The sequence below is a fragment of the Tinamus guttatus genome, unplaced genomic scaffold (genome assembly GCF_059628265.1).
Source record: "Tinamus guttatus ecotype Peru unplaced genomic scaffold, ASM5962826v1 Tinamus_guttatus_pri_ptg000156l, whole genome shotgun sequence".
NCBI classification, from domain to species: Eukaryota; Metazoa; Chordata; class Aves; order Tinamiformes; family Tinamidae; genus Tinamus; species Tinamus guttatus.
Genome location: NW_028288690.1, coordinates 784,250 through 810,228, shown reverse-complemented (window position 1 = coordinate 810,228; position 25,979 = coordinate 784,250). Strand labels below are relative to the sequence as shown.

The 25,979-nt window shown below is 43.3% G+C and overlaps 1 protein-coding gene across 1 annotated transcript; it reads left to right on the top strand.

The window, feature by feature from the left end:
- The first annotated feature begins 672 nt into the window (after positions 1-672).
- ZBTB10 (zinc finger and BTB domain containing 10) lies at positions 673-25,770 on the top strand. Its single transcript, XM_088522736.1, has 5 exons — positions 673-1,596; positions 7,858-8,755; positions 20,020-20,193; positions 22,338-22,513; positions 25,143-25,770. Exons 1-5 carry the CDS (start codon positions 673-675, stop codon positions 25,446-25,448), a joined length of 2,478 nt encoding a protein of 825 aa, XP_088378862.1. The 3' UTR covers positions 25,449-25,770.
- Positions 25,771-25,979: the final 209 nt, after the last annotated feature.

Here is a 25,979-nt window from a genome sequence, read left to right as displayed (position 1 = left end):
CGGAGGGTCGCTACTCTGTTTTCTCCTTTCTCCATTCATTTGGCGAAGCCCCCCTCGAGGGCCGTCCAGACGCTCCACACGGCCGGGCCTAGAGCCCTTCTAAGGTCCGCGCCGAGCGGAGAGGACGGAGCGAGCTCGATGGGTCCGCCCGCCAAGGCCCCGCCGCTGCCCAGCGCCCTGTGGGCGGCGCTGGGGGGCAGCGCCTGCGGCGGACGGCACGTGCACGGCCCGCCCGTTAAACCGCCGCGGCGACCGTTAACGGCCGCAGCCCCCCGCCCCCAGCCGCGGCGGCCCCTGCGCGTGCGCGGCCCGGCGGGCGGGGGAGGCGGGGGTCGCGCGCGGGGCGGGGCGGGGCGTGACGCGGCGCAGCTGTCGCCCCGCCGCCCCCCTCGCGCGCTCCCCCTCCCCTGCGGCGGGCGCCCGGTGCATTGTGGGACCCGTCCGTTGTTCATTTGCCATTCGACCCGATCCGGGGCCTGTCGGGACGGAAGCGCCGCCGAGGCGGGTCCATTGTGGGAGCCCGCGGCGCGCAGCTAGGCCCGGAGCCGGGAGCGGCCGCGCTCCGCCATCCGCCCGCCCTCGCCCTCCGCCTCCCTCCCCGCGGGCAGAGCCGCCGCCGCTGTTTGCGCCGCCGCCGGGCGGGCGCGGGGCGCGAGGCGGGCGGGGGGCGCCATGTTCGCCGAGATGAACCGCCGGACGCTGGCGTTCCGCGGCGGCGGCCTCGTCACGGCGGCGGCGGCCGCGCAGGCGGGCGGCCCCGCGGGCGCCGCGGGCGAGGCCTGGGAGCGGCCGGACGCGGAGCAGCTGAACGGGCGCGGCGCGGACGAGGAAGCGGAGCTGGAGGGGCTCGAGGCCGAGGAGCTGGAGGCGGCCGAGGAGAAGGAGCTGCTGCCGCCGCGGGACGCCGCGTCGCCCCCGCCCGCCAGCGGGCCCATGTTCGCCGAGAGGAACCGCCGCACGCTGGCGTTCCGCGGCGGCGGAGCGGGGCTCCCGGCCGCCGGCAGCGGCTGCGAGGCGCCCGCCTGGCCGCGCAAGCCCCTCAACGGGCGCGGCGCCGACGACGAGATGGAGCTGGAGGGCGCCGAGGGCCTGGAGCCCGAGGCGCTGCTGGAGGGCAAGGAGCAGGACGGCGGCTCGCTGAGCGACAGCAGCGACGACGAGGAGGACGGCGAGGGCGGCAGCCTGGGCGAGGGCAGCGGCGCCGAGGGCGGCAGCTGCAGCAGCAGCCGGCGCTCGGGCGGCGACGCGGGCGACGAGGCGGAGGGCAGCAGCGTGGGCGCGGGCGAGGGCGAGAGCGTGAAGCACTTCCCGCTCGCCAGGCCCAAGTCGCTGCTGCAGAAGCTGCACGTCGCCTTCCAGGGCGCCTGGCTCAAGGAGTTCCCGTGGCTGCGCTACTGCCAGGAGAGCGGCCTCATGTCGTGCGCCTGGTGCGGCCCCGCCGCCGGCGCCTCCAACGCCGCCCCCGCCGAGCCAGCGGCCGCCCCCGCGGGTCACGACGAGCTCTGCAAGGGCACCCGCAACTACAAGCGCGCCCTGCTGCTGCGGCACCACCTCTCCGCCGAGCACCGCCTCAACGAGCCCGTGAGCGCCGAGCAGGTAGGGCCGCGGAGCAGCCCCCGTCCCTGCCGCGTCCCCCCTCTCCTCTCCTCTCCTCGTGCGCCCACGTGCCGCGTTACACGGCCCCTTCCTGCGCTCGCCCGGGCCCAGCGGACACCCGGGGGCAGCGCGGAGCGGCTGCTTCCCCGCGCCGTGCGCGGAGCGGAGCGAGGAGCGGCGCCCGAGCGGCGGCCCCGCCGCGCTGATTTGCAAAGGGGCCCGCGGCGGGGGGCGGGCGGCCGCGGGCAGCGCTGCCCCCGGCGTCCCCGCGCCGAGCCCTTGATCCCTTGCGGTTTTTGTTTTGTTTTTCTTTTCCTTTTTCTTCCTCCTGGATACATTGTTTTAGACTCCGTGACTTCGCGAAAGCTCCGAAATCGCGTGGTGCGTGTTGGAGATAAACATGCGGTTTCCTGAAAGTCAGTGTGTCAGCTCCACTGCGCCAGAGCTCCTGAAGCTGCCCTCCCTTCCCTGCCGAGCGCCAAGTTATCGTTTTCCTGCGCCTCGTGCGAGGCAGGGTTATCTTTAGGCCATATGTCTACAAAAATCTCTTAATACTTAAGATTTAACTTACTCTTGTTGAGTCGCTAGTGTTTCTGTAGCCTTCCCTCCTGAAAGTGTCTGCACTGCAAAAGTTAAGCTCAGAGTTAACGTGCCAGCACGCACTAGCTGAAGCGCTTCAGAGGAGTTTACTAGGTCGAACTCGAGCTGCTGACTTGAATTAGAAATCCCGATCACTCTGTTTCCGCTGCTTTCGTCAGCGTTTTGATTAGAGCCGCTCTCCGTTATTTAGATGCACTGGGAGTCAGAGCTGGAGCGCAGGGCTTAATTTGAGCTTATCACTGCTAGCGCTTTCAGGAGCTAAGGGTACCTTGGACAAGAGCTGCTATTCCAACATTTGGGCAGGATGACGGATAAAATGTCGAGCTAACGCAGGTTTTCTCACAGCCGGCTGTAAGAAGAATATGAGTTTTATGCCAAATTTATGCAGGATTGCATGGCAAGCCTGCCATGATGCATGGAGCAGTCTCAGTTATCCAAAACAATATTTCAGACTCAGGAATTATGGTGTTTGTCTTTAAGACAAACAATGATACCTTTTTAGTAAGTGTATCTGAGCAGTGGAGTTCCAAGGCAGCTATTGTTTCAGACATTTTGTGGCAGTAGGTCACTTTATCAATTTCCTGCAATCTGAGGTTTGCTATTCACACCGAGCATTCTGGCCTGGCTTGTCTTAAAGTGACTTCAGCTTCTATTTTGAAACTCTCATTTTTAATTCTTTTATCTCTTTATGTTCTGAAAAAAAGTGTTCCAATTTGGAAAATATACTGCTATAACATTAAACAACCTTCTTGCTTAGTTTATAACTTTGAGTTGTGAATAGTTACCATATAAATGTATGTCCTGTCACTGTTTAGTCTCAGTGTCACCAGATACTGCTACTTCATGGCAGTTGAAAGTTTCTCTCACTGTGAACCCTGCAAAAACCAACTTGTTTTGAACAATTATTTTCAACTAAAACTACTGCTTTTTCCTAATAAAAGGCTATTAGATAGTCAGGAGCGTTTTGGCTTGCATGTCGCAGCAGCCTAAAAGCTCATAAGGGAATTGTTAGTACTTAAAGATCAGACATTTGTTGCTGAGGGAAACTTTATAAAAATGTACCAGGGTTCTTATAGCTGATAGCTTAGGGAAAAAAAATGTGGAATCTTTAAATAATTGTAATAAGTTAAACAATAAGCAATATCAGTGGCTCTTTTGTACTGTATCAGTGATAAGGCTTGAACAAAGCAGCTTCTGTAAAGGAGCCTTAGAGAGCATGGTTTCAAGTAGAAAACAGTGCTGTCTGCATTGCCATGCTGTTACATTTTGGGTAAAAATTCCTTGCAAAGGAAGGAATGGCAGTCTTTTCAAGAGTCAGTGTAGTTTTACTTTGTAGTGCAGTTTTGGGTTACACATGCCATAAAGCAAATAAGATTAAGAATTGCCTTTTTTTCTACTTTTATACATGCTTTCATGTTTTTGGTAGTATGTCTGTTTTCACTGATCCTTACACTTAATCTAGTACGGAAGACAATAGCCCTTATTTATTTATTTTTTAATGCCATCGTATCAGATACTATGAACAAAAAGAGGTGATTTGCAGCCTGTTTTCAACATACATAATGAGGTGTCAAAGCCTTTTAGATTTAATGAAACTTACGGGGGAGGCTTTCAGCCTTTTGTCTTAAAGACAGCATGGGTGTATTCCTGTCTTGAGAAGCTGCAACTGCAGGACATGTTTAGCAGCTGCTAATAAACATATGGCACCATGCCACTGTTCAAGTGTGGAAAGGAAACTGGAGGTGTGGAAATCTGTATAGGTCTGTTGGATACCATGCTCATGAGGATATGAGTGATGATTTCAGTATAATTGTGGGATATGTTTAATTTGTGATGCCAAAATACATTACAAGTGGTTGCAGCTGCTGTAATTCAAAGGTACAGAACTGCCGGTTGGTGCTCCTTTCTGAGGCACAAATCTTGAATCATTTCTTTCTGTTGCAGATTTTAAAATCTGCCTCTGTTAAAGTATAAGGAAAGATGTACTTTATCATGAAACTGCCTTCTGTGTGTTAATATAAAAGTCCATTTCTTTGAGAGACAGGGGAAAAAAATCTTAGACCACATGCTAGGAAATCACTGCAATAGATTTTTAGTTCTGTGATGAAGTTCGATCCATGAGATTCAGATTTATCCCCTTAAAGCTGTTTCTTAAAACATTCTCTCTCTCATAGTTTGAAACTATGTTTTGGAAATACAGCCAGAAAAGCTTTCACCAGCCTAACAGACATGTTGGTTTAAAGCAGCAGCTCTCCAAAAGTAGGAAGGCCTTTGATGTGATATTATTTTTTCCATGTGAATGGTAATTGTTTGCTTTGTGTGAGCAGTGATGAATAGGAGTTGTGCTTCAGATATAGAAACTGTGTTAATTTTCTAAGTTAACTTCTTCGATTACCCTTAACAGAGGGGAAAAATGAAGAGGAAGTCAGATTTTCAAAGCAAGAACTGTTATTTACTGTAATTTACGTAGTATTCATACAAGACCTAGAAACACTTCCTTGGAAGTTGGACATCCAGTTGGACAGCCAATTTTATATTGGCTGAATTTTGGGTGATGTGTGTTACATGTATGTTATAAGGCATGTTTTAAAAAGTGTGGTAACAGGAAAGGGATTGCAAATATGTGATAACTATTTTTCAATATATCTATGTCTAGGATAGAATCTACTCTTGGACTTCTTGTGTTCTTGTTTTGAGGAGTCAATATCTCATGACACAGGAGGGAAAGAAAAGCAGCTTTCTAGTAACTCTTCTAGATTATCTATATCTTCTCTATAGTCTACTGGTATTATATTAGGCATGTTTATTCAGTGAATTTTACATACTAAGTAGTCATTTACCTTCAGCTGTGTTCAGATGAGTCTAGTTGATTGAAAATAAGCCTAATTTGCTTCCCTAAGCAGTCCATGTTTTGGTAGTTCACCTTTTAACCTCAACTACAAAGATAGCATGAGATGCTTTTTAAACATGTTCTATAGATTGCATAAACAAGACTGGAAGAGTTCCTGATTTTATCCAAGAGTCTCTTTTTTTCCTCAAAGAAAAAGCTTGTTTGGTATTGAAATAACTTAAACTAGGGGAATATTTGGCCTGTGTTCTTAAAATACAATAGCAAAAAATCTAAGCAAATATTTTGGTGATTGTCATGAGCATGACATGAGTAATACAAGCTTGAAAATACTCTGCTGGATTTTCTGTAAATATTTTCTGACTTTCACTTCCTAGTGAATTCTGCTGTCCTTTTTCTGCACAACAGGAGATACTAAAAACTCTTCAAAGGGGCTCCTATTTTTGTTTTGTTTATTTTTTTTTTCTGCTGTAAATATTAGTTCTGCTTGTCATTTTATTTGGGTAGGCCTTAGGTTAACTCTTCAGACATGGCAGGTTTCTTTTGCTTGAGGTGCAGCACAAAGGTGAGCTGATCCCAGCAGGCAGCAGTTACGTGGTGTGTGCAATGTGATGCTTAGCGTAAAGAACCAGCATGGAAATGGTGCAATGTCTCTAACAACTCATGGTCTTTCTCCAACACCCATCGCCAAAGTATTTGGATGTTTGTTGCTTGCTGCTCCTTGTTTTCATTCAGCCTTCTGCTCTTTTCATACTGAATGTGTGTTCAGTTTGTCTTGTTTCTGTAACTTATAACTGCCAATCATTTTTACCCTGTTGGTTTGTAGTTTCCCTTAGGAAAAGGCATATTGTAAGTCTTATTTTCCTCTCTACCAATTTGACTGGATATGTAAGAATCCTCAGTTTACTCTATTGTCATCCTGGTGCAATCGGGCATCCATATATAGAGAAAAAACCTATTGCAGTTTATAGTAAATATGTTATTAAACACATTGTCATATAACGGAGCTTCTATCACATATAGTAACTAAACATTTCTTGTTTAAGTTCTGGATGATTAACTTTGTGAGTTGACTGATTACAACACCAGGGTTCAGAAATTTTTGTTTTAATCTGATACAGTGTCAGTAATCAATGTTTTGAAACTGTACAGTGTTGCTGGAGTGCCAGAGAAATTGTAAAAGTCTGAAGTCTTCTGAGAACTTACAAAATATCAGACTTTTTTAGTCATAAATGTGGTTGTCTGAAACAGGAGCTGTTTCAGAGCTCTAAGCTGGGAGTACTTGGATATGTCGGAGAGCACACAGAAATAAGGCAAGGGTGTGTAGAGATTGACGCTTGTTTTTGCATGAACGTGCAGCATTGTGGTGGGTGGATGTGTTGAGAAGAGAGTTCCCTTATGACGAGGGTAGAGATTCAGAAGCAACTTGAATGTGACATCAAACTGAAATTTCTCTGCAGTAGAATTCAGTATGGTACAGTTTTTCTTTGAGTTAATTGGAGCATTAGTCACTGCTTATAGATGTAATGCCTCATTTTACAAGATGTAGTTACAACCTCGGTTGTCATCCCAGTGATCTGCATTGGGATTATAACTTGGGTTAATAGTGATTTAGTGCACTCATTCCTTCTTGGTGGAAAATGACCATTTCATGTAATTGGTTTCTGCCATAGCCACCTCCTTTTGTCCGCAGAATAAGGACAGTGCGTTTCTGCAAGATGTATTTTAGCCCCAGGGTACATTGTAGGCCTGTGGTAGGATTAATCTACGTGTATCTGACCTCTAATGTCTCCCTCAGGTCTGTTTTACTTACCAGTATCCTACTGTCTGAGCTAATCTTGAATTACAAATTGTTAATTTAATAGCAATATATTAATATATTCTAAGTAATTACATTTAATAACTTGTTGTCTTGTTTTGGATTGCCCCGTGTTATTCTTTGTTAGTAAAATTTTCAAGCCACCTTTGAGATCACTCTGAGAAGGCTTTTTAAAGGCACATAAGTACTTATTGCCTGTGTAATCAGGATGTGCCAGTTAAAGCTGCTGCTGTGAAGTTCGAGATTTTTTTAATTCAGGATACTCTTTGTTAAATAATATAACCAAAACTTAATTTCTGTGTTTTGCTACTTGATGCTATTGCTTTCAGTATTCTGTCCACTTATCTTCTGATACTGATATTTAATGCCATGCTGAACGCAAACAGAAAATAAACTTAAATGCCTAAGTTGTAAAGCTATATAAAAATATGCCTGTCTCTCACTGCTTTGTTTTCTTTAGAACATATAAAGTTATCAGATATGATCTGCATATAGACATGAATTGGGAGATAGTTTTTTCCACATTCATCTCTCAGCATGAGAAAATATTGAATCAGTTGTTGCAGTTCTGTTTACCTGGAGATTTCTGTGGAAGAATAGAGAAGGGATGTGTGAGAACCACCTAGTTAAAGCTTAAGGAAGAGAGACTGCTGAATCTTTAATGAATGTGGGTTAACAGAAACACATACTTCACACTCATCTTAAATCTTTATTTTTGGCCCAAACATCATTTTCTTTATCCTTATGGGAATCCTGCTAGTTCTGTTTTTGTTCCAAACTTGGGCGGAGGGGGAGAGGAGTTCCCAATTCTTAATTTTCAAAAATATTTTATTCTATTACATATTCCTTTAAGAATATAAGAAAAGAAATTAGTTTGTATAATGTGTTGTTCTTAAGCTTATTTTCATATACTGCTAAAAGTATTGGAGAGAAGTGAAGAGCTAATTATGTGTGTGTTTTTTTTTTCTTCTTTTTTTTTTTTTCCTAATCACAGGAGTCAGAATTACCATCAGAACTGAATAATGAAGGATACTGTGATTATAACAGCCGGCCAAATGAGAACTCTTACTGCTATCAGCTGCTGCAGGAGCTGAATGAGCAGAGGAAGAAGGGCATTCTGTGTGATGTCAATATTGTGGTGAGTGGGAGGGTCTTCAGAGCTCACAAGAACATCCTGGTTGCAGGCAGCCGCTTCTTTAAGACTCTGTATTGCTTTACAAATAAAGAAAGCCGGAACCAAACCACTGTTACCTACTTAGACGTTGTTGCTGTTCAAGGTTTTTCTGTCATCTTGGACTTCTTATACTCTGGTAACCTTGTGCTTACGAGCCAAAATGCCATTGAGGTGATGTCAGTGGCCAGCTACCTTCAGATGACCGAGGTGGTCCAGTCCTGCCGCAACTTCATTAAAGATGCCTTAAACATAAGTATAAAATCGGAAGCTCCGGAGGCTGTTGTAGTGGATTATAACAGAAGATCTGTTAGCAGGGATGGAATGTCTCCACGGGATCAGAAAGTTGCCAGCTTCTGGGCAACACGAAACCTTACCAATTTGGCAAGCAGCATACAGACTGAAAACGATGGTTACTCTGTCGATGAGGGCCAAATGGAAAACTACCAAATGAATGACTGCAGTTGGGTCCAGGACAGCTCACCTGAAATGGCTGAAAATGAGTCCCAAGGTGAGGGAAAAGTTTTTGTCTGGAATGACATGGGCTCACAGGGACAATCAGTTCAAGAACCCGGAAAAGCAAGAAGGAAAAACCAAACAACAAAGAGATTTGTTTATAATATACCACCTAATAACGAAGAAAACTCAGAAGACTGCTCAGCATTACAACCATCAGTCTCATATCCAGAAGAAGATTTGCAATTTATTAAGGAAGAAGCAGGTAAATATTTTATGTTAATCATATCATTTGAGAACTAAACTATTAAGTACACAACAACGCAATTTTATTTAAAAAAAAAAAAAAAAAAAGGTATAAGCTAGAATCCTTACAGCTATTTTTACTGCGTGACCACAATTAGATACACAATGAAGGAGTAGTAAATGATGGTAGCTGACTGCCCAGACAGGAAAGGCCTCTTTAATTACTTTCCCTATGCCAGATTTTTGTGGCCCTCTCCCTGGCCTGGATGTCAACAAGAAAGTTTATTCTACAGCTTATTGGATAGGGATATTTGGGAAGCTAGCAAATTGAGTACTCGGCTAATTGAACAGGTTGAGAAACAATGCTGCAGTGGCATATAATGGAGGGAAAATCTTTTTGTTTAACTGTTTTTTAAACAAATCAATTAAGAGATGATTTAAATCATAGTCGATGTGTTTTTTTTTTTTTTCTTCTCATAAAGATTATGTGTTAATGTAAATTTCCCAACCGAATTCTTGGGGGAGCCTAGGGACCTTTCTTCCTTGTGGAGTAAGGACAGATAGTTTTTCTTGTGTGCTCATTCTTGCTGAAAATTGAAGCCAGAATGTATCCTTGGAGCATTGGCCTGGGCAGACCAGTTCTGCCAGGGCCCTGAGCTCCTCCCAGCTGCAGTCTTAGACACCCTGCTCCAGCTGGAATGGAATAGGTGCCTCGTAGCCCGGGAGAGGGCACGTGGCTGCCCTGCTGTGCCAGGGTCCATGCCCTGTGTGCCGCAGCTCCGTGTGACTGCAGAGCTGTGTGTGCTTGAGCTATAAATGTGAGTGGGTGGCAGTGGGGGGAGGTCCAAGCGTGTTGCTAGCATTGGTGTGGTGCAATAGAAGCAGCCCTGCGCAGGAGGGAGCTGCGCTGAGGAGCTAGTGTTCATTCAGCAAGTGCGTCAGGGACTTTGCTGCAGCTTCAGGCTTTGTCTCTGAACTTGGTGGCTGTCTATGTTGTGAGGCAGCCTTGGGCTGCCCAGGGTTGCTTCCAAAACTGGAAGCTGTGTTTGTGTCGTGCCTGGTATGAGCCTCGTGTAACAGGCCTAGGTCAGATCTAGTCTTAACTAAAATCTTTAAATATGGGTAGTTTCGTGGGTAGTGGGGATGTTGAGTTCTCAGCACCGCCTCTACCCATCTGCCTGGGATGGGCTGTGCTACCTGCTAGCAAGCACTTAGCCACAGCAATGTGAAAAAGAGCAGCAGAGTCTGGAGCAGGAGTGGGGGGCCCAGGTTGGTGCGAGTTGCACAGACATCAAGCTTCTGACTCCTTTTGGCTGTTCTTTCCTACTTCTGGTTTGCTTGGGGTAAACAGTTAACCCTTTTACTGTTGGAAATGCCGCAGAGCAAGCATAGCAAGTGCCTATTGAACGATGTGTGCAGTAACAGAAATAAGTATGTTTGCCTTATGCAGAATTTGAATGTATCCTGGAGAGTTTTCTTCCAAAAATAGAGAGCATGTGCAATCTAGTTATGATTAAATTAGTTAAATGTTTGCTGAGTTTTAGACAGACACCAAGGCTTTCAGTTGTTAATTATGCTAATGAATTACAGAAATATATCCAAGCAGCATCTTGAGGAAAAGGGACTGAACCAGAGGCATACTAAATTTTAGCTATGGTGTCTGTCCAAAAATGTTGAAAGCTCTGAGATTGTAAAGGAAGTTTGTTATTAATAAAGTATAGTTTCAACTAACAATCTGATTGTGATTGTGATTCTAAGTAATTATATTTTTGATCAGTTCAGGGACTGCTTTTTAAAACCATACCTATTATTTCTTACTTCTAGCAAGTTTTCATGTATGTTCATATTGTTTGAAACACTGTGAGGTCTTGAAAGCAGAACTTGGCATAGCTTGCACTCAGCTGTAACCAGAGCTTCAGCAGTCAGTGCTCTTCAGCTGCTGTTCTTCTCTATCTCAGTTCTGCAAGTAGATGCTGCAGATTATGTATTTATTCTGTAAAGCGCATAATCAGTTTTCAGTTTCTCTCAATTGAATTGTTTTCGGTTTTCTTTCTTATCCTACCCCGTGAGAAAAGATGCAAGAGGGAGAAGGAAGAGATAGAAGAAATGGAGAACTGGAAGAATGACAAAAATGGGTATAGAGTAACCTGCAGGTTACATGATAACTTTTTAGTGGTGAATTATATGTTTAGCTGAGACGAACTGCCAAAAATAATAGGCAGTGAGGTTAAAGTCAATGAGAATATATCTTCTGGAATAAGCTTAAGACTTCTGAGAAGAAAAAGCTTTCATCACACACATTATTTTTGCTAAGCAGTCAACTTTCCCTTGTTGCTGTGGCTTAAAAGGAAGGAATGAGCATCTAGTACTAGATGGGGCACCGCAATGATGGGACTGAACTGTGACACCAGCTGAGTTGCTGAGTGTCCCCTTACATGCAAAGTGAGTCGTACCCCTGATTAGGGTTTTAGGTTGTCCGGGGTTTTTGTGAGGTGGAAGAAGCATCACAGGTGGTGGAAGGGAAGCCTATTTAAAACAATCCCCTCCTTCCAAAAATCTAAAACCAGAAAAACCCCAAAGCTGCTGGCTTGAATTCTATGCAAAATGGGCTTTCCACTTCTGGGTAAAATATTAGATATTTCAGCAAACTTTTATTACTGATTATCTGCTTCTGTGTCCCTTGTCTTAGCAAGCATGTTAAACTGCTTCTTGTTGAACATAAGCTTTCCTGCAAGTATCTGCATGGATGTGCTAGCTTTTGCTTCTTCTTTTACTTTTTTCCTATTGAAGCTCTCAAGCCTTCTCCAGTTTTAGCTATGTTGGTTAAATAGTTACTTTCTTTTCCATTGAATGTTACGATCTGTCTCACTGTTTTTCTTTCTAGTTAATAAGCTCTTAAACAATGTCCTTACAGCAGTTTAGTCCTAATGCATTAGCTTCTTTGAGCCATTTTCTGGTTTATTAAAACCCAGTGGTTCTAATTCTTTTTTGTCTACTCATGGTTTCTTTATATATATATATATATATATATATATATATATATATAAAAATTTAAAGCTTCTTAAAATCGAACTTGTTTTTGGAGTACAAACATGTTATACTCTGGCTTCAGAACACAGCAGTTAAGGGTTATTTATACCTTCTGGGCCTGACCATATTGATTCTTATGGAGACTTATATGTAATGTCCTCGTAGCTTTATGAAGCTAACACGAGATGATTTGTTACTATGATTTTCAGTCTAGATAAGGCTGCTTTCCAGTGCAGTATGTGACATAGAGGGAGCAGATAGTAAGGGCAGGATTAAAGCAGTCTTTTGTGGAACAAGAGGATTCCTGGATAACCTTCAAATCCTTCTTTAAGGACTCCTAGAATTCAGTTTGCTGTGAAAGCAACAAGTTGCGCAGGGCAATATCATAGCTTGGTCAGGACCTTGCAGTAAAGGTGGGTGACTTTGAAGAGTGAAGAATTTGTCTGGATGTGTGTGTGTATATATTTGGTAAGGACAAACTCATTTAGCTGTTTTCTTGGTATTGTGACTTTCATCAAATCCTCCTCTAATTGATGTTGTGATTGAAAGACTTGAAAAGCTAAATGAATCTTTACCCTTTAATTGCCCTGTATCCTGTTTAATCTGGTATTGCGGGCTCCAAGGATTTCCAGTCATCCAGAGAGCATGCTATCCAGGAGTCAGTCGCTTTCCCATCCATTAAACTTATCTCTCTTGGAGATGGTCCAAAAGATGAGTAGATTCTCACATTTCTGTGGAATGTATAACCACTAATCTCACAACTAAAAGGTTTTCTGTCTCTTTATATATAAAAGTTTGGGGTGTCCACAGAGGGTTGGACCCAGGTGAAGATTCTCACTTTTACCATGTCCTCTGATTACCACAGACTGTTTGATTTGGATTTTTTGCTTTTTACCTTCTACTTGAGGTTGTGGGTGGGTTTTGTGTGTGCTTTATTTGAAATGCACCTTTGACTCAGCTATTCATGAAATAATGGTTTTGATGGCAACAACTATAAGTAAAATCAGGGTCTGCATATTTCCTTAGTTGATTAGGGGGATGTAGCATAGCTAATTTCTGTGGCTGGGGTTATTTCTTCAGTTAGCTTCACTCTTGCACCTCAAATCTGACTCAAGTCAAATGTAATTATTTCTATCACACATTAATCAGGGAAAGTGTTCTCCCTCTGGGAGAGGTTTCTGGTCCTTTTGAAGTGTAGGTGGTTTTCAGAATAGGGGGTTTGGGGTGTTTTTTGATAGATTAAAAGAAGGAAAAAACACTAATACACTATCATGAGGATTAAAATACAACTACTATTCTTTTTTTCCTGCTGGAGATAATCATTACTCTAGAAAGTCCTGTTTCCTTCTCTGCCTAGAGCCCCCTTATTTCACGTGTGCTTGTCTGCATGTGCCTCACTGCTCAGAGAGGGTGTTCATGAAGCTGGAGGAGGCAGGTCAAAGCCTTGTAATGATTTGCCTTCACTGGCTAGGGTACAGATAAAAAATTAAAGCTTCTTATTTAACCTGTAGGTTTGCTGCATCAGTAGCCTTATTGATCACAGTTGCACCTCCCTCCCTCCCTGTGTGGGCATTTCTATGCTGTATCAAACTATATAATCTTAGTTTCGGAGTGTTGGTAGCTGGACTATCAGCAGTTTAAAACTTCAAAGTTGCGTGTAGTCTGCCTCAAAGATGATTCTCTCAACTATATTTTCATGTTCATTTTTCATGTTTTCATGTCTCTCCTTACAGAGCTGTTGTCTTACTAGCTTACTGCTTACTTGCTGATTATAGATTTGTTACGTACAAAGCGTGTAACAATTTGTTGAGTGAGAGAGAGAGAGGCAGGCATTTTCTTGAGCTAGCCTCCAGTAGCAGCCAGTAAATGCATCCACACCAGAAATGTGTTTGTGGCCTAGAGAGTTTACATTGTGTAGAGTGCTACAATGTGGAAGGTTTATATGATGCTTTTACCTTAAACTTTTTTGTGGTATCTGTCCCTCTGGGGGTGAGTTGGGGGAAAACAAACAACAAAAAAACCCCACAGCTTTAGCAGACCCTTTATGTTAAGCCCTAGCCTTCACTAGTGTAGCTTTGTCACATACAAGCTTTACCTTGTCATGTATTGCTCACTGTATAAAGCAGAAGTTCAGTTTTGCCTTTTCACAGCAATATTTTAGCCTTGGTTGGGGTACTTTAGCCATTTTTTTCATGTTTACAGGGTAGATTTCTGAGAAGAGATGACTCTGTAAAGCTGAAGAAAAGCAAGTATCAAGCAGCAATTGACTTTGACAGTCAGGCAGTATGCATGAAAAGTATGAGCTGCATGAAAGTTGCAGTGTTTCTGTGTTTGCTTGCTTGTGACTTAAACTGATGCCCTTTCTTTAGGGTGTTTTGTTACATGTTGCTCTCTAAGAAGAGTGGCAAACTTAGCGTGTGTTGTCCCCCCAACCCCAGATCTCTTTCCAAGTTTCTGAAGAGGTATCCAGAGGTCTTTAGTTGCAAGGACTTTAACAGAATTGCTTTCCTGTCCTGTGTCATCCTCCTTTTATGAAGTCTCCTACAAAGACGAAATCCCTCACTACCCCAGAGCAAAGTCAGGCTTTGACAGAGTCTGGTGGAAATGAATAACACTGGGGTGTTAGTTTAATGCTGAGGGCTTTGGTTGCTTACACCATGGCTGCTCAGGTTGCCTGCGTGTAGGAAAGTTAATATGGAATGAGGCTCCACTGAACGCTTCCACTGAACTGTGCAGCATAAAAAGCTGTTTTCACTGAAACAGTCTGGATGGACCATAACGATGGTATCTGTGCTATGTTGTTACTAAAGAATAAGCACAAACGAAGACCCGTGCTAGTTTTTGGTGTGTTGCACTTCAGGGCAATGACATTGATGGCCTCTGATCATGACATGCATGGTGATACTTACTTTTCCTGTCAGAGCTGCTGTTTAGTTGCCTTTCCTTAAGGAAACATATTTAGCTTAAGACAGTGTTACAGGATGGTGCTGGCACTGCCAAGCGTTGGAGGTAACTGGTAAAAACAGTGTCATCAGCAATTCTGCATCTGCAGAAAGGGACTTGAGGCTTTACTGAGCAGAGAACATTTGTATTAGGCCTCTGTCCATTTTAGCCTTAAATCCCCTCACTTTTTTTTTTTTTTTTTTTTTTTTTTTTTTTTAAATAAGCCTTATTAGAAAGAAAATGGCAACTCTGGGGACAAGCCAACTTCAGTTTCCTTGGATTTGTTCCACAGCAGCTTTTTTTCCCAACCAAAGAAGTAGCAAGAAAATAGCAGATTGTAATGATGCCAAGCTAATTTGGTAGCCATTTAACTTGGCTACTTGTGTCTGTGGGATGGCTGGTGTTTGTTATCCCATTAAAGGATCTTAAGCCTAAATACCAGCTGGTTTATAGAGAGTTTCAGGCAGCCTTTCAGGTGCATCTCAAAATTTGTAGTTCAAATGAAGTTTTAAAAAGACTTGATGAAAAGGGGATGTGGAAAGCCTTTAAAGTATCTAGAAAAATGAAACTTGAATACTTTTTCAAGTGAAGTTCTTCAATTTCAAATCCTTAACCTCCTTGCAGCATTTGTGATACAGCCCTTCAGCTCACAACATAGTCCAAAAATTTATGAATGAAAGAATCTTCGTGATGAAGTCGAGAGGGGCTGTTTCAGGAAAAAAAAGCTTCATGACTCTTATCATCATCAGTGACCAGAGCAGAAGGACACAAAACACTCAACAAGTTTGCAGATAGCGTGAAACTGTGGGGAGGTGGTTGATAGGCTGCAGGAGCTGGGCTGAGAGTCAAAAGAAGCTCCACAAGGTGTCAGTTGGCCACTAGGGAACCTCATGAGGCTTGGGAAAGAAAGGGGCAAGTCCTGCACCTGGGAGTAACAGCACCTGTGTTGGCATGGGGAGGGAGGCACTGGCTGGTGAGCAGCAGCTCCACAGGAGTGAGCCGGGTGTCCGTGGGTCAGGGTGCATCCCAGCCCCAACGGGGTGCCAGGCTGCATTAGTGGGACCAGTGCTGCCAGACTGGGAAGTGGTATTTTCTCCTCTACTTGGCAATGGCAAGAGCACTTCGGAATAAGTGCGCTGAGTTTAAGGTAGCCCTGTGGAAGAAAGATGCCAGTATGCTGGAGGGAGCCCAGAGGAGAGCCACCAAGGTGGTGAGGAGGCTGGAGAATGCGCTGTGGAAACTCGATCATCACCCTCTCCTTCAGCAAGCTGGAGAAGGCCAGGGGGGATCTGCATGCAGTCTTCTGCCGTCTGTGATCTCCTGCCGAGGATCACAGGGCAGATGAAATGCCTGTTGGAGATGTTCGTGAAAGGATGAGAGTTGGTAGTCATGGGTTGCAGCAAGGGAAATTCCAGCTGGATATAAGGAAAACTGCTCTTGACCATGAGAGTGGTTATGTTGGAACATCTTTCTTAGAGGATGTAAGGAATCTCTTTCCCTGAAGATATTTGAAACTGGACAAGGCCCAAAGCAACATATAATCAGGCTTTGAAGTTACTCCTGCTTTGAGTAGGAGGTTGAACTAGGTGACCCTCAGAGGTCCTTTCAAACCTAAGGTCGTCTCTGAGTCTGTGATGATCCCTGGGAGCAATTACCCCCACACACACGATGTGCATGAGAAACGTTCTTACTGTCTCAGCTTTCACTGGTGTGGACTTTAATAAGAGATCAGTAAAATAGCTTTCTAAAAAAAGACAGAATGTATCCCTTTCTCAGGAAGCTTTTTCTTCTTTGTGTGATAAGCAACTTGAAAAAGCCAGTAGATTATGTATTTGGCAACAGCTGATGGCATTGGGCAGGGCTGCTGTGTTTATCATTAAGATAGTAAACCATTCCTTCATGTTTGGGAAACAGCAAAATTTGAGAGCCACCCAGAAGTGGCCTGCAGAGCACCAGAAAGATTGTGCTGCCAAAATGCCTCTCTTAGCTGGGCTGAAACTTGTGTTGCAAGAGGCAGCTCAGATGAGGTGTGCTCATGCAGTGAAGCTCCTGAGTGGTGCTCCTGCTGCAAACTCTTTGTTTTCTTTCCTTCACCTTCCCTATAGGTCAGCTGTGGCAACGCTGTTTTTCTGTCACGTGCTGCTTAACATAAGCAACAAATCCCGCTCTCTGGATTACTTTCAGTGGACTGTATCAGTAGATTAGCACTGTTCTCTTTGCAGTGCTTAATAACCATGGCCTAATCACTTATCTGCTTTTGAATTGACCTGAGCAGCGAATGTCAGAAAAGTTGGTGGGAAAAATAGCAGTGTTCCTATTCCTCCTTTCTTTGGCACTGCTTTTAGTGGTAATTAGTACGAAGAGTTTGAAGTCCATGACAGCCACCTGTTACTACTGTGTTTTGTATCCTCTTCAGTGCAGCCCTGCTTCTATATTCCTTTCGGTAATTACCTATTCAATTGCTTTTATTATTGTTTTTTCAGACTGCTTGTCCTTTCCCTCTTCAGTAATGTTTCTTTTTCTTACTGGAAGTTCCACAGGTTCCTAGTTACAGAGAAAGAGCAAAACCCCTCAAAGTCAGGATGTTGCTGCCAGCACGCTTTTGCTTGCTGTCTCTTCTTGGCTACTCTCAGCATCACCACCACAACCTTCAAGCCTGCAAATATTTAATTTGTGGTTATCCTTCCTCAGAAGGAACATATTAGAATATAAAAGCCTTCCATAGAAGCTTTGTTGGTTATGTAAAAGCATAGGTAACTCCTTCAGGATATTTGGAACTGAATGTGTCTTTTCTTAGGCTAACATCCTGTTTTAATTCCAGCAGTTAATCAGTTTGTCTCTTGATTTATTTCGGGAGTGAAGAGACAGGTTTGTGGTGTGTGTGGTGTGTTTTTAAGGTTGAATTACCCGTAAAGCCCTTCCATAGGGTAGAAGCATGGGGCAGATGTTGCAAGCCAACTGACCTGTGAATCATTAACTTCCACCTGTTTTGGGAATGAAGTACTGAGTCTAAAAGGGTATCCTTTGATCAGAGGAAAGCTGAGATCACGTGAACTGCCCGCGTGCTGCCTGGCCTAAGAGATTGCTGCTTCTAAGTGCCCCTCCTGGGAGCTCTCGCCACCGTCCGTGTTCTCTCAGATCCGCTCGCGGAGCCGCGTCCTGTGCCCTTGCTTCCCGTGTCCTGCGGAAATCCCGGGGTTCGTGATACCCGCGCAGCCCCGGGAGAGGCAGTGCAGCCTAGCAGCAGGTTTGTGGCGGGCAGGACCTGCCTGGGGGAGGAGGCGCTGCTGGGGTTCCTGTGCTCCCTGCCTGGCCCGCTGCAGCCGCGTGGCCCCCTGCGCATCTACCAGGGCTGCGCCTGGGGCTCGCCTCTGCAGGCCACGCGTGGAGCAGCCGTCGGGCATTGAGAGTGCTCTTTGGTGTTGGGAATGCATTGTACACGGGCACAACTGGGAAGGTAGGTTTTCTAGATCAGTTATTCATTTTGAGAAAGAGTAACTATTAAGTTGACCATGTACCTAAGCCCTGTGTTCTGCAGTGACTCAAGTGCCCATAGAAAGCTCATATCTCGGGTGTCTGTGATGGTGTTCTTTCATGTTCTAGCAGACTGTCTTTTCAAATTGAAGGTAGAAAGGTTTAGTAGCTGTTCTCTGCTAAACTAACTCTACTAAAGCTCCTAAATCTCTCTCACTGTGTTGCAAGTCTTATGCTGAGATCTAGATCTTCCCAGGGATTCAAATTTCTGATTTGCTGCAGACTTCAGTACTACCTGTGAGCATAAATGTTCCTTGTGGAATTTAAGTTGTGCTTTTTTAGCTCCAGACAACTGTCACAGTGACTAGTGCCATTACAAATGGGCTTGTCTTGGTAGAATTCTTGGGCTTAGTTAATTTACTTCATTTTTCCTTTGAAACTGTTGCCTCACACTGTAGATGTGGCTTGTACTGCCAACCCTAAGAAGAGCTGAGCAGGAGGATGAATCTGATGCATGTGCGTCATGCTGGAAGGATTTACAATCTCTACTTCTCTCTTCACAGAACTATGAAGATATGGCTATAACTATTTGTTACAGCTTTGTGAAGCTGGAGTTTATATGTAAGAGTTGCTTCCACAGAAAATCCTTAGAAGGAGCATCTTAAGGGAAAGCCCAAACTTACTAGGGTTACTAATAAATACAGGCTTGAGCTTGAAAGTAAAATTGTGTCCATTTAAGTCTATCCTCAAGATTTTTGACAGCAGCAATATTGGGAATCCAGTGTGTGGAGGACCTAACCACCACCCAGACACGTGGAAGGAAACCTCCTAGCTCCCATGCAGCTTATTTAACAGCCCTGGGTGTGAGTAGGGAGTAGAAGATTTGCAGGCTCTTGTTTTTTCAACAAATTCCTGTATTGAGGATTGCAGGGGAGGGAGGAGGAATTTGCCCTTTTGTGAGAGAGTCTTTGACCCCCAAATATGATCCTGTCAAATGGCTGGTGTAGCTCTGAGGTGTGCTATACATCCTGCCTTGTGCTATATATTAGCGATTCTGGATTCATTGGTTCAAATTACTGCTTGCAACAGAAGTGTAGAACTAAAGCAGGTGGCTCTCTTTAAAGCACTGCACAATTTTGAGTATTTCTTTAAAAAATCTACAAGGACCATGCAAAGTAAATGAAGAGCTCATCTAAAGACTATATGTAAAAACACAAATTACTGTTACAAGCTGGTATATTTTAAGTAATTATGGTCTCTTAAATTGATGTGGTTATACAGTAATGGAGATGATCATTCAAAAAAGGATATAGACATAGCTGTAGGATACTTTATTTATATAAACGGTATGTAGAGCACTTTATATACAGCTGAGATGTTTAAAGCAATAAAGAAAATCATACCTTGTAGAAATGTGTGCTTTGGTAGCAGCTACACTGCCTGTGGTAGAGCAGATGATGTCACTATGTAAAGCAAAAGAAACCAGTGGAAAATTTTTTTTAGTCCTGTCATAATGATAGCCAGGTAGTAAAAATACTTATGGAAATGTCCTGTGGAATGGGAATAGCTTTGACGCCCCAGAATGGGGAAGAGCAAAGGTGACATGAGAAATATTTCAGAGATTTAATTTTGTTGAAATTAGGAATATTTTGTTCCTCCTCATTTCAATGTGGAAGAGTGTGTGTGTGTGGGTGTGTTTTTTTTTTTTTTTTTTTTTTTTAATGATGGATACTATGTTAAGGTTTTAAACTTCGTTTTCTCAAAAAAAAAAAATCTTTGAAATACAGCTCGACTGTTTAAAAAGCAGGAAAACCAAAGTAACTCTGTCTGTAATAGGTACTTCAAGTGACTTCAAGTATGGACTGATGCCGGGTACTTCAAGTGACTTCAAGTACGGCCTGCTCCCGGGTACTTCAAGTGATTTCAAGTACGGACTGCTGCCGGGTACTTCAAATGACTTCAAGTATGGACTGCTGCCAGAATCGTGGCCAAAGGATGCTTGGGAAAATGGCAAGTACATTTGAGAGAAGAGGTGGTTATCTGCCTCTTTACCATTGTGTCACTGCTGGTAATAGTTGATTAGTTTATGCATAAATTTATAAGATTAGGTGTTTATAGAATAACCTCTCATGCTGCTTGCCTTTCTGGGTAATGTAAATACTAATTCCTGGGAGAGAGAAAAGGGAGTTCAAATCTTTAGAAGAGCTGGAACATAATTTTTAATCAGCCCTTGTATTGTGACTGAATATGAAGGTACTTCAGTATCTAATGATCTAATAGCTTTTTTCCTCCCTTCAGTAAGGTAATTACAATGGGCTTTAACATTGAGCACTTGTTTGATACTTGAAAAATTATATTTAAACTTGTGTAGTGGATCTCCATGCACACTTAACAATGCACAAATAAAAGCATTTGCTGCATTAAGGGTTTTGAATTCAGTGCAGCCATATCTAAAGTTGTGTTCAGACTTGTGTGGTATGGTCTAGCTTCTTACAGTTTATGTGTCTTGCTTAGATAACTGCTCACTTGGATTATTGCATCTCTTTTCTGTTTGAAAACACTTGAACATACCAGAGGAAAAAACCCTATCACATCTAAAATGGTTATTGCTGGGTTCTTAACATAGAGAAACCCTTTATGAAGGCTTTATATTCCATAAGAACATATGGGATTGGGTAAAAACAATGTCTACCTCCTCTTTATAGTGCTTAGATATGATTGTGGTATGCTTTATGTTTATTTTTAATATTTTTGTTTCTACAAGGGGAGAAGTTGAGTCATAGGAAGGTGAAAATCATTGGTGGGCCAGGGATTAGAGCTCAAGTCTTTTGCAGTTCTTCTGTTTTTGAACCATTAGGTTCCTGTAACTGCTATAGCCCTGATGGCTGGGTCATACTTGTGCTGATGCATACATGATTACAATTCAAAATCTGTTTTGAATTTCTTAGCTTTTCCTTTGTTTAAGTGATTATGTTATTGCATAGGAGTCTTGGCACTTGGTTTCCATGAGTTCTCAGAAATGGCAAAGCAAGTTCTGGATACTAGCAGAATTTAATTTCTGTGTTAAAATGATTTTTGAAGCTTTTTGACTGGAAAGTGGTGTTCTATCTTGGCTGCGGTATGCAGGCCTGCATGTGCATACAGTTATTTTTGCCTTTCTCTTGCCAACATGAACTCCAGCAACCCGTGTGCATACACTGACGTAGCCTTATCCAGTGCTTTTTGGATGCTTTCTTTTGTAGGCAGCTACAGCTATGTTCATAAGTAACTGTAGTAAATTGATCAATACCTTATTCTCAGAATAATCCAGAATAATCCACATATTCCTGTGTGGCCTTCTGTATAACTGTCACAGTAACCTGTGCCTTTTTCTATATTCAGTAATACACTGTGGTGGTATCAATCTTAAACATATCCTCTGAGCAAGCTGTGTCATCCTGGGTCCGCAGATATAAATAGCTCTCTTTCCTCATAAGAAAGAACTGGTGTATTGCTACTTCCACAAGTTATTTCTGCCCTCATTATTTCTTATTCTGTTAGACCAAATTAGATTTTGAGAAGGACATAGCTAAGATCTGAGCCAATAACTTCCTTTTTATAGCAGTTTCAGAATTATGCTACCTCTTAACCATCCTATTGCTTTTGTCAAGCTCATTTCTTACTTGATTACACTTCCCCCGCCACTGATGCAGATTCAGATGTTGGCAGGCAGCTCCTGCATGTAACTCATACTAACATTGTGAGAGAAGATCATAACCTGATAAACGTGCTAGATGTGGAGGGTTCCTAAAAGTGTCAGATTAAAGTGTTTGCCGATATAGGTTGCCTCTAGAAAATGGAATAGTGTTTATGAATGAGATCAATCAGAGCATCAGAGAACACTTTCTGTTTTAATTAACTTATTTGAAGAGATGTCTGATTTCATAGATCAATAACTACTGTGTTTTGTACTAAAATGTTTACTAATGAGTATGTTTTAGTAAAATTGTGAGTGCTGGATCTCCAGTTTTTGTGTTTTCTGATTAACTGGATGAAAAGTAATGTGGGTGGTGCTTTGTTCTGGCCCGTGCGTGTTGCTGGGTGTCGGGTAAGACATATCCAAATAGCTCTTCATTTCTTTATCATCATTTTTAAACTAAAGTCTTTTTTCATAGGTGATTCCTCTGCTTTAATCATGAACAAGCTGAAGTGTCCACACTGTAATTACGTAGCCAAATACAGAAGAACACTAAAGAGACACTTGCTTATTCACACGGGCGTGAGATCTTTCAGTTGTGACATCTGTGGGAAGCTGTTTACTCGAAGAGAGCATGTGAAGAGACATTCCTTGGTAAGTAACAGCAAATATGTGTGTGCGAGTGCATAAATAGGAGTTTTGTTTTAGTGTTTTCAGGTATTTTTGTAGTTGGCAAATGCTGTTCTCTGATTTGTCATTGTGTTAACAAATCTAGAATAGATAAATATTCATGTCTGTGTGGTATCTGTGCTTCTTGATGCTTTATAGAAAATACAGTATTACAGAATTCTGATGAAGCTAACTTCAAGAAGGTTTGAAAATCACTTAGTGCATTATATGTAAATATACTGTAGTTAATCAAAGCACCTTAGTGGCTTAGTATTGTACCAATAGAATAGCACATTTGTTTGTAATGCTACACCACCATTTTCAGTGTGGGCACCCTGTTTACTGACTGTACGATATGTTAAGGTTGTTCTGAAATACTTAATAGGCAAATGATGCTGTAGTATGAAATCTGCTTTCAGATTCAGGATGAACAATATTCAAGATGGAGAGTGTAAGTGTCATTCTGGCTACCATTCTATCAATATGAAAATCCACAGTTAGGTCTGTTCCGTGTATGTTGTGTAAATGAAGATTTGATTAAAGTTTGGCTTCTCTGAGGATCCAGACAAGTCCTGGATCCTGTCCTGGGTGTTTTGTAGCTGATTTCCATCTAGTTGATAAGGAAATTGATGAGACTTCATTAGGATTTTTATAATGGAAAATCAAAGGTTTGTTTTAGGGGAGGCATAAAAGTAAGTTTCAAGCTGTGATCTTAAACTCCTTTTTGCAAAATACTTTGCAGCTATTCAGAATAAGTTAGTACATGAAATAGTACAAGTAAACAGCACTTGAGAGATTTGGGAAGCTTTCCTCTGCTCTGAGTCCACTGGAGCACCTTCTTTCTCATGAAGATGTCCCATCAGGTCTCCTCGCTTAGTTGGCTGCTTTGTTCACCAGTGGATAGAAAGTAGCAGTGAACATCCCAGTTTTAATGTGGTTCCTGAAAAGAGCTGAGTAACTTTTTCTAACCCCTGTGATGCTTTAAAAAGTAAAAGATAAGAGAGATTTCTGAGTCATATCAGAATGTCATTCTTGAAGATACTTGCTTAGACTGTGCTAGTTATTTTTAGTAGTCTTTAAGCTGTCCTACAGTTAAGAGCTGCCTATTTTAATAGCTCTTAAGTGTTCTTCTTTTTTTTTTTTAAGTCAGCATTTTTCTTGCGTGTCCCTCTGCACTTCTGTCAGCTTTAATATATATCCTTCCTTCCTGAAACTGCTGCTGCTGTCCCTGATCTCCTGCCACCTGGTGAAGGCCTAGATGCCAAAGGGACACAGGACCCCTGGTATTAGTGAGTCAGAAGCACGTTTTGTCCTCCAGGAAATGTAGGAGGTGGCAGGGTAGGATGGGACAGGGAGATTCTCTGGCTGGGCAGAGTTTGTAAGGTCCCTGTCACAGTATTGCTAGCGCAGTGGAGCTGCTGCTCCTCTCCTTCCTCTGTGGCTCGCTAGGGAAGATGCTTGGGGTTTCTATTCTGCAGTAGCTGATCAAGAAGGAGGTGAAAGCAAGGTTAAAGCAACTCCTGAGGGAAACCCAGCCCAGTTCAGGGCTTACCCTGGAGCCTGTTCTTGCTGCATGGCTTCCGAACACGTGTTGCTTCTCTTCTCTTACGTAAACCCCTCTGAGCAGCCCCTCACACAAGGCTTCTCCTCTGTGTGCAGCACGAGCACTGCGAGTCCAGGCCTCGAGGTGGGAGGGGAATCCGCAGTTGCCTGTGGTCTGTAGAGGCAGATTGAAGTGACTGTGTCTTGACCTTGTTTTTTCCTTCTCTGGGTAACAATTTCCACTTATCTAAAATGGCATCTTTTTCAACACAGCTCCAAGCGAGCTAAACACATTGCTGTACCTTCTTGTGGGGGACACAAGGTACAAGAATTTGTTCAGCTTAGAGTTTTTCCAAGATGGGTAACTGGAACTCGCATTTCAGCTCAGTTCAAGCAGTGTGCATGGTAATATTCCATGCAAATAGCATTTCTTGTCAGAGCAAGAGCTTTTATGCCTCTTCTTAAAATGCACCTCTTGGCAACTTCTTTATCTTTAATGATGTAATTGTTACAACATTTGTGGTTAATCACATTAGTGAGCAGCAGTCTTCTAATCTTATGCATAAGCTTACTGTACGTACATGACAAAGTAAAGCTCACCAAATTGAAGTAGAAAGGTGCCGTGGGGTTTGGTTTGGCTGATTTAAGAGTTGGGTTTCAGGGAGGAGAGTGTGGTTTGGTTTGGGTTTTTTGTTTTCTTTTGCAGAAGAGGAATCTTGCAGTTCTTGCTTGTTGTTAATGTTGAAAATGCTTAGAATTAAAAAGATCACTTCGTATATAGGGCATTGATGTACTTGGGTGCTATGCTGTGCTCAGCAGCCTCCTGTGTGCAGTGAGTAGCAGGAAAAGGGCACTGCGCTGCTCTGCACAGTAAAGAAGGTACCTAGGGGTGAGCAGTAGCCCTGTGATACGGATGAGTCTCTAGATGGATCTTTGAGCAGCGCTGGGGCTATCTTCATGCACAACTCTACAGAAAGAGGCTTGTATTGCTAATTATTACAATGCTCTTCTCACTATATGCAAATGTGATCAGATACACACAACTCCCACTGTTCATATTTCTCTTCCCTAGGTGCATAAAAAGGATAAAAAGTATAAATGCATGGTGTGCAAGAAGATCTTCATGCTAGCAGCCAGTGTGGGAATAAGACATGGATCTCGACGCTACGGAGTTTGTGTAGACTGTGCAGATAAATCTCAGCCTGGAGGGCAAGAGGGAGTAGACCAGGTGCAGGACACAGATTTCCCTCGGGATGAGGAATACGAGGAAAACGAAGTGGGCGAAGGCGATGAAGAGCTTGGTGACGACGTGGAGGAGCAGAACGAGCAGTCCCGGTGGGATGAATCCGGGGAGGTCTGTCTGCCTCTGGACGACTGACGGCGCGCGCGGCTCCGGCCTGCCGCGCGTGGACACTGTGTGGATTGACTGTTGGATTTTTGGACTGAAGGCTTGCAAAATATGGTACAGGCTGGATGGTAGTTATGTTGCTGTGAAAAATGTAGGGTCAAAGCCTTATAGCAAAAAAGGATTATTAATTTTTTATGATATTTGCACAGGACTGTACAGCATACAACCATTTGGTTGAATTATACAGAATCCTCACATCTACAGTCAGTTATCAAAAGAAAAATGTATTTTTTATTATTTATAGGATATAGCTATTTGGGTCCTATTCAGACATAGTAGTAACTGTACTTATTATGTTACACATTCATGTATCTGTTAACATGAATGAAGAAAACTGCAACGTGGTGTGGAAGTACAAAGACAGCTTCCCCAAACCCACTCATAGTTTGTCAGTGAACCAGTGAAGCTAATTTGGGCTGGCGGCTCTTGTTTCCACAAGCATGTCTTGGCCATACAAACCTTACCTCTCCCTTCCTCTGACAGGCGAAAGCCAATCGTTTA